General features: G+C 56.6%; 1 protein-coding gene across 1 annotated transcript; it reads right to left on the reverse strand.

The window, feature by feature from the left end:
- gpr142 (G protein-coupled receptor 142) lies at nucleotides 1-7917 on the reverse strand. The gene is made up of 3 exons (XM_030339294.1): nucleotides 7680-7917; nucleotides 3351-3509; nucleotides 1-1919 (listed from the first exon to the last, which is right to left on the reverse strand). Exons 2-3 carry the CDS (start codon nucleotides 3487-3489, stop codon nucleotides 910-912), a joined length of 1149 nt encoding a protein of 382 aa, XP_030195154.1. The 5' UTR covers nucleotides 3490-3509; nucleotides 7680-7917; the 3' UTR covers nucleotides 1-909.
- Between the last annotated feature and the right edge of the window lie 1168 nt (nucleotides 7918-9085).

A 9085-nucleotide genomic window follows, 5' to 3' on the forward strand; every position in this document is an offset into this window, starting at 1 on the left:
AGTGCGCGTGTGTGTGGTGAGTGTGTGCGTGTGTCTGCGTGTATGTGCGCGCGTGTGTGTGTGTGTGAGTGCCCCGTGCCCGTGCTCCCCGTGGTTTGTTTAGCGGGGGCTGTGTGTGCAGGTGCAGGCGGAGGCCGGATCTCCCCCCTGATTGGACCGCAGCCCTCGTCGGCCGCTCCATCATGTTTGCAATCGCACGAAGAATCAACAGAGCCCGGAGCGGCGCCCCCCCCCCCGCTGGGAGACGGGGGGGACATGGAGGCACTACTTTCAGTGGATGGAGAGAGCCGTGATGAGGCAGCATTGATACAAATGGCTGTGAGTGCATCCTGTCTCCGGCTGGGTGTCCTGCGGCTCTCCGGTGTCTGTCAGGCCTCTCAGGACGGCTCCAGACGCTTTGATTTAATCTCTCTGGATGCCACCTGCTCCTGGATATGGAACGCATCTCCGCCAACCCTCGGACTCTTCCGACGGAGAGTCGGTTGGTTTAGTCTCGGTTTACATAACAACCCAGAATAGTCACAGATTTAATCATCCGGGGTCTCGTTAAAACAACAAATAAAAACGGTCGTGTACTTCAACTAATTCATGTGAAAAGAAACGCAGATTAGTAAGAACGACACAAGAAAACCCCCTCAAAAGTCAAACGAAAACGGAACAAAACCCAAAATAAAACCACAGAACAACAGCTCCAGGCTGCTCGGTGGAGCTCAGAGGAGCCCTGAAGCTGATTGGCTGCCGACGGCGGAGCAGAGAGGGGCGGGGCTTCAGGCCCCTGGCCGTGGGACGATGGCTCCTGCAGACGGAGAGCAGAAGCAACAAAACATGTGTGTTTGGGATCGCGTCCGGGTCAGAGGTCGGAGGGATGGAGGGGTGAGAGGGGGGGGGGACGGGGGGGGCTCTACAGGGTCACACGGCATGGCTGGCCCCTCGGAGGGACATCTGTCCAGCGCCGTCCCGCTGGGACCGCTTGTACTTCCCGCTGCAGAGCGAGGAGACGGAGGCGTGGGCGGGGGCCGGCTGGCGACGGAGGGCCCCCCGCTGGCAGCGGGCCCCGGGGGCCCAGGGCAGCAGCAGCACGGCGCGCACGGTCTCGCGGAACGGCCGCGAGACGAAGCAGTACAGGAAGAAGTTGACGGCGGTGTTCAGCATTGCCAGCATGTTGCTGAGGTCGTAGGCCAGGTGCACGCGCCAGTCCAGGTGCACGGAGGAGCCGTACAGGTGGTAGATGACCACGGCGGTGCGCGGCGCCCACAGCACGCTGAACGCCGACGTGATGGCCAGCAGCATGGCCGTGGTCTTCCCCAGGCGCCGCTGCCGCCGCCGCCGCTGGGGGCCCGCGTCCTCCTGGCAGCCCCCGCCGGCCGGCTCCCCGCCCGCCGCCCGGGGGCCCCGCTGCTGCCGGTGGCTGGCCCTCAGCGTGCGGACGATCAGCGAGTTGAGCACCAGGAAGATGCTGCAGGGCAGGAAGTAGATGAGCACCACGTGCGTCCAGATGAGCGCGGCGTCCAGCGCCGAGGGCGCCCGGCTGCTGCGCCACACGTCGGACCACCAGAAGAACGGCACGCCGGACGCCAGCGAGAGTGCCAGCACGGCGGCGATGACGCGGCGGGCGCGCTCCGGGTAGCTGATCTGGCGGTGGAGCAGCGGGTGGCACAGCGCCACGTAGCGGTCCACCGTCAGAGGCACGGTGGACCAGATGGAGGCGTGGTTGGCGGCGAACTCGGCGGCGCTGACGGCCTGCAGCAGCAGTGCCGGGACCTCGCGGTGGAACACCGCCGTCTCCAGCAGGAAGCCCACGAAGATGATGAAGAGCTGCGTGAGGATGTCGGAGCCCGTCACGGCCAGCAGGTAGTAGTAGAGCGTCTTCTGGGTGCGGCAGGCCAGGCGTGACAACACCACCGCCGTCAGGACGTTCACTGAGGACACAACCCCAGGGAGAGGCAGGGAGAGGAGGCAGAGAGTCAGGGAGAGGAGGCAGAGAGGCAGGGAGAGGAGGCAGAGAGAGTCAGGGAGAGGAGGCAGAGAGGCAGGGAGAGGAGGCAGAGAGTCAGGGAGAGGAGGCAGAGAGGCAGGGAGAGGAGGCAGAGAGAGTCAGGGAGAGGAGGCAGAGAGTCAGGGAGAGGAGGCAGAGAGTCAGGGAGAGGAGGCAGAGAGGCAGGGAGGGGAGGCAGAGAGTCAGGGAGAGGAGGCAGGGAGAGTCAGGGAGAGGAGGCAGAGAGTCAGGGAGAGGAGGCAGAGAGGCAGGGAGAGGAGGCAGAGAGTCAGGGAGCGGAGGCAGGGAGAGTCAGGGAGAGGAGGCAGAGAGTCAGGGAGAGGAGGCAGAGAGTCAGGGAGAGGAGGCAGAGAGGCAGGGAGAGGAGGCAGAGAGTCAGGGAGAGGAGGCAGAGAGAGGCAGAGAGAGGCAGGGAGAGTCAGAGAGAGGAGGCAACACCACCGCCGTCAGGACGTTCACTGAGGACACAACCCCAGGGAGGAGGCAGAGAGAGTCAGGGAGAGTCAGGGAGAGGAGGCAGAGAGAGTCAGGGAGAGTCAGAGGGAGTCAAAGAGAGGCAGAGAGAGGAGTCATGGTTCAACATTGATGTTCGAAACGTCCTCCTGAGAGGTGGCTTTGTGTGAGAACCACTTCAGGATGCTAAGGGTTGATTGTTGGTTTGTCAAGGGGCTCATCTGTCCTAATGCACGACTTAGATATCCTTCTTTTTTTATATTCTTTACAGCAGGATGTTGTAAAGAAGCTATTTCAGGAATGCAGCCGAGTTAGACTACTTCTTTTTCTTCTTCTTCTTCTTCTTCTTCTTCTTCTTCTTCTTCTTCTTCTTCTTCTTCTTCTTCTTCTTCTTCTTCTTCTTCTTCTTCTCCGTCCCTCACCGCTGTCGTCTCTTGACCTGGCGCCCTTCTCCTGCCCTCTCTCAGAGATCAATCACCCCGGTGGTTCCTAATGAATCTCTGCGGTCCCCCTGGACTGCGGTCGATACACGGTGTTCGATACGTGATGTGAAGCCCTGCTCCCTCCGGCACCGCCCCCCCCCCTGCCCTCTGGCCCCTGGGACAGGCCCCCCCCTGCCCCCGGGCCCCGCCCCCCACCTGCCCCCGGGCCCCGCCCTCCCTGCCCCCCCCCCCCCTGCCCCCGGGCCCCGCCCCCCCCTTCCCTCCAGCCCCTTGGACAGTCCCCCCCCTGCCCCCCCCCCCCCCCCCCCCCCGCCCCCGGGCCCCGCCCCCCCCTGCCCTCCAGCCCCTGGGACAGTCCCCCCCCTGCCCCCCCCCCCCTGCCCTTGTGCCCCGCCCCTTCCTGCCAGTCAATGTTCCGGTCGAATCCCATGCAAAGCCTCACCCTGAGTGCAGCGTACCTGGTACCCCCACGCAGAGCAGGGCGCTGTAGTACACCACGGGGATGAGGCCCAGGACGCACTTGGACCTCTTCAGCTCCTCCGGCCCGGGGGGCGGGGCCAGCTGGGCCGCCACTGTCACGTTGGGCCAGTTGATCATGCCTCGCCTCGCGTTGTGGCCTGGGTGATCCAGAGAGACAAAGGGGGCAGACGGTCATACAGTGTAAACTCTGGGTGGGGGCATTTAAAGGGATGGGGACGGTCCTACAGTGTAAACTCTGGGTGGGGGCATTTGAAGGGATGGGGACGGTCCTACAGTGTAAACTCTGGGTGGGGGCATTTAAAGGGATGCTATGCAATGAGAACCAGCTAATGGACGGAGTTAGATCCAGGGGGGGACGTCACTGTCGACACGAAGAGCGAGAAACAAAAACTGCTAAGCATAACAACTGCGTCCTCAAGCCAGTAAATGCCCACATTGATTATTTGTGGTTCTACGAGTACAACTTCAAACTACATTGATTCTTCACTTTACTAATATTATTAATTTGACGTCATGTCTCCTCATTGCATATTTCTTCCAGGTCAGCACAGAGCAAATCCGAAACTTACATCCTGAAAAAGTGACAAAGTCGAGCTTCACCAAAAAACGTTTGCTACCAACATAAAGTTTGAAAACATACAAACTAAACCTGGAAAACCAAATATATAAAGTAAAATAATAAGTAGTTGCAGAATACGTCTCTTTATGTATTAACTAAAAAAAACGATGAGGCAATAGTAATAGAAGTAGCAGAATAGGTATTTTTGTGTATCATATATGTATTGGTGTAGTTGTGAGCCCATAAAAGCAGTTGGCGCATGTTGACCGAACTCTGATGGGGCTCTTCACGCAGAACTCCTATCTCAGAGGGCTCTGGATTCTCCAAGCCGTCCGCCTCAGCCAATGGGATAAGAGTCTCCATACGTCACTATCCCCGGTGTGTGTGCGGTCAGGGTGACCGGGTTTCCGTGTGCGTTACGGGAGGGGGTCACGTCAGGTAAATGGTGCATGTTTGTATTCTGTAGACTGAGAGAAAGTGGAGTAATTAGGCTGAGTCAGCGGCTTGGAGTGTGAACCCACTCTGTTAAAGCAGGGGAGCGTAGCGGCAGATGGACGGCCCGGAGGTCAACCTGTTGTTGTCTCACTCGCTCTCTCTCCATCTCTCTCTCCCTCCTTCCCAACACCCCCCGTCCCCCTCCCTCCTCCCTTCCAGGTCACCCTTTCAATTAGGTGCAATCAATGCTGTTGTTCTTCACGCTGGCCGGTCCCTTATCTGGCGGCCCTTCTAGTCCTGGCCTTGGCTCAGCCATGCGAGAGGCCCTCCTGTCTCTGGTCCGCGCCGCCTCCGTGTTGCCCAATCAGCAGCACTCAGTCTCTCCCTGTCAATGCGACCGGAAAGGTCAAGAAACACGGAGAGCTTCCATATGGGACCTCATTAATCAGGGCGGTTTTAATCACAATTACAGTCTCAGCCAATGATCGCGGTAGTGGGGGCAGCAATGGACCCATTGGAAGTCTGGGTCGTATCCTACAGTAACAACGAGGCAATTTGATCATCTATAGCAATATGCATGCCTAAGACTCTTTCCTTAGACGTCTTCTATATGTCACCTGGGTCCTTGCCATATTTACTTATGTGGCGAAGACGAAGCAACAGAATATTCCAAAGCAGTAATGATGTTTTTCAGAAGAGGGAGAGGGCCGGAGCAGCTTGTCCAAACAAGAGAGCGATCAGGGTGTTCAGCTGTTAGATCGTCACCCATCGGTCCGGATGTCTCTTGTTTTTGCCTCACCATGAATCTTGTCCCTGCTTTCACTTATTCAGCTCCATGCGTGTCAGCCCCCTTCAAAGAGTTTCAGTCTTTAAGGCTGAGGTCGGCAGATCGCTCCAGATCTGCGGGCTGAGGTCGCTGCAGAACCCTGCTGCTCTGCCGGAGCGCTCCTCTCAGAGGCCCAGGGCTGTTGGTTCAGCAGAGGAAAACACGCTCACGTTACACAGCCCATTGTGTAACCGTACCCCTGCCTGCTCCGATAGTGTGTCAGCTATCACTAGGGCCCAGCACTGATACTCTACAGCCTCCCCCTTCCTGAATCCTTCTCCATCTTGGCTGGCGAGTCGAAACAAATGGCACTCATAACTTCACATACGGTGGAAATGCGGCGACGTCACTTGGACCTTTGAAGGTTTTATCTGTGATTTGCTTCAAATGAAAAATAAAACCCGGCTCTGAAGCTCACCGCCCCGAGCAATCCATGCCGGCCGCGACTTCAGGCCCTAACTCGATACAGGAAGACCAGGCTCACATCCATCAGGTCTGGGTCGGTCTCCGCCATTGGGGCCATGCGGGGACAATCGCCTGAACTACGACAATCCTCCAGGGAAGAGGATATTTATGAACTGCCGAGACGTGGCGGCGATTGCACCGATCAATAACCCCGCAAGGTACTTCATTTGAAATGATCTTGGTCTTCATTATCCTCCTGCGGAGGCAAGAGATTAAATCTCAAACGCCTTTCCAGCTCCGGAGCTCTATCTCTGTGTGCTAGCCGGGACTCTTTGTACCCACATGCAAACACATGCACACACATGAGTTGCTGCTGCTGCCGGCAGCAACTCACTGTAAAAGCATCTAGCTGCTGCTCCTATAGAGTGTTGGAGTACAGCTTGTGTTCTCGGTGATCCGTCACAGCAGACTCAAGCGGTCTTATAACAGATGGCAGGAAGAACAAGATCAACTATACTCATGGAGACGTGCTGTGCGCTCTTCAAACCAAGGATTATTCCTCCACAGATATTGTGTGGGAGGAGAACCTCTTCGTATCCTGGGGAGGTTGGTGGCCTGGGACACACAGCCTCTGCAGCCTCTGTATCCTCGAAGCATGCTTTGGACTCTGGCTTTGGTTTGGATGGGAGGATGCTGAGTCCTGGCTGAGACATCACTGGGGGTGGTGCGACCACATCAGCCACCCAACCCCCCCCCACCCCCGGACGCATGGGCACACTCCGGTGGGTCCCCTGAATTATTCATGGCTGGACAGGAGCGCACCTGAAACCAAAGCCCGGGAGCCAGCGGGAGATGAACAGGCGCTATCACTGCTCGCAGAACTACTGCAGCATATGAAGTATATTAAATTACGTTCATGACGGCAGTAAGCACCAGTTTCAGCACGACCATGTGCATGCAAACACAATGGCATTCAGCCCCTTGTCAAGAGTGAGCTCTCAATGCTGCACACCTTTGCAGGTGATGCCTAATGACACTGCGGTTGGATAAAGGAAGTACAAGTAGGAAGAAAGAAATAGGAAGTACAGAATGAGCTACCTCTGAATGTTCTGTGACCAATGGAACAACATTTAGAGAGTTCACTGAGTTGATGTTGCAGACTCCAATTTGTGTTCTAACAACCCTCGTGTCAAGCGGTACTCAGTTGTATTAGAGAGCAGCTGAGCGGGACAACCTGAGGTTGATGTCTGCAGAGACACGACGCAGACGACATTTTATTTCTCATCGTAAATTAACATGTGTATTATGACAAAGGTTGGGTCAAAAGAAAGGAGGGGGGGAATTCACACTTACATAAACTCCCTGACAAACATAACAAACTATGAATTACAACGAAAGGTTCATAAAAAAGGTTTCTCCATTGTGAAACAGGTTGAGATAAAGCAGATCTTTTCCAAGAATAACTTTTATAAATCCTGCGTCTGGGGCAAGATAATCTGAAGTGAATGATGAAGAACAGTACTGATTACATAAACACACACACAAACACACACACACACACACACACACACACACACACACACACACACACACACACACACACACACACACACACACACACACACACACACACACACACACACACACACACACACACGCATGGAAGCACTCACACGAAACAGCCAGACTTTTGCAAGATACTGCAAACCTTCCCCTGGTCCAAAACTGCTGATTGGACTGTGTACGCAATTCTGCTTTGTTTTTTCTACTTCTTCTATGGTCAGCAAAAGCAACACCACCAGCACCGTCTACCACCATCAGCTCCAGCACACTACCACCCCATACACCACCAGCACCAGCACCACCACCTTCACCTCCACCACGCTACCACCCCATCACCACTATCACCAGTACCACCACCACTACCATTAACACCTCAGCCTTCACCACCACAGCCTCCACCAAACCCCCCCCCCCCCCATCACCAGTACCCCCATCACCAGCACCACCACGCCACCTACTGAACTACCACCTTCTCCGCCAGGACCACAGCCTCCACCACCTCCACCACCGCCCCCTTACCTCCACATCCAGGCTTCACCACGCCAGAGGTCCTGCTTCCCGGGACCCCGCCGTCCGGAGCCCCCGTCCCCCGGGGGAGGCGCTGAGGGAGACCCCTGCTTTGCCGCGGCCCCCGCTCTCAGCCCGGAGCGTGTGAACCGTAGCCGAGGAGGAGGACGGACACAAGGAGGACAAGGACGAGGAGGAAGGAGAAGCACACAGCAGGACTCCCGGGAGCTGGTACATCACTGCGACGAGTGCCAAGAGCAAGTGAGGAGAGGGAGAGGGAGAGGGAGATGACACCAGAGGAGGAGAGGAAGGGGAGGGAGTGAGAGAGAGAGAGAGAGAGAGAGAGAGAGAGAGAGAGAGAGAGAGAGAGAGAGAGAGAGAGAGAGAGAGAGAGAGAGAGAGAGAGAGAGAGAGAGAGAGAGAGAGGGGGGGAGGGAGAGGGAGTGGGAGAGGGAGAGGGAGAGGGAGAGAGAGGGGAGGAGGGAGAGGGAGTGGGAGAGGGAGAGGGAGAGGGAGATGACACCAGAGGAGGAGAGGAAGGGGAGGGAGTGAGAGAGAGAGAGAGAGAGAGGGGGGGAGAGAGAGGGGGGGGAGGGAGAGGGAGTGGGAGAGGGAGAGAGAGAGAGAGAGAGAGAGAGAGAGAGAGAGAGAGAGAGAGAGAGAGAGAGAGAGAGAGGGCGAGAGAGAGAGAGGGAGAGAGAGAGAGAGAGAGAGAGAGAGAGCTGGATGGGTGGATGGAGGGAGGAGGAGCAGAAGTTTGAGTGTGAGAGTGATTGATTTGTGGAAGAAGTTCGTTGAGGAGGGAGGAAAGCTATCGCAGGAAGTCAGAAACTGTGGGGATATAAGGAGACCAGGGTAGGGAGAGTAAATCTTAGGGTTCCCATATCAACGAGCGAGAGACGTGACCTTATCAGAGACACCGAACACAGCTGTGTCTCGCCGCCGCGGCTGACAGCAGGAACAACAGTCCCGATCAATGGCATGCTAAACCAAATTCATAAAAGAGACGCCACTCCCGGTTTTTTGGGGGGATTTGTGTGAGTGTCTGACCCCCGGCGACCACCAGACGGATTAATGGGTCCCCGTCGGCCGTCCCTCTGAGGAATGACTTCTCACGGTCGCTGGTGATAACCGGCTCCAAAGCAAACAGCCCAACAGACGGGAGGAAGCGGCCGGCGGAGCGAGCAGAGAGCGAACCCGCTCGCTCCGGTCATTTGGATAACAAAACACGAGATAACACGGGATGGATCCCTGACCCAGGTGTGAAGGCAGTCGCCCTGGGTAGTGTCCATACAACCAAACAACATGAAGTACATACAGATAAGATGGCTGAGAGTCGACGTAGTAGAGCGACCTGTGTGTGAGCTAACGTGCACCTGAACCCGGCCGTGAGATGGTGTTTGTGGGGGGGTCGGGGA

The sequence above is a fragment of the Gadus morhua genome, chromosome 18 (assembly GCF_902167405.1).
Source record: "Gadus morhua chromosome 18, gadMor3.0, whole genome shotgun sequence".
Classification (NCBI taxonomy): domain Eukaryota; kingdom Metazoa; phylum Chordata; class Actinopteri; order Gadiformes; family Gadidae; genus Gadus; species Gadus morhua.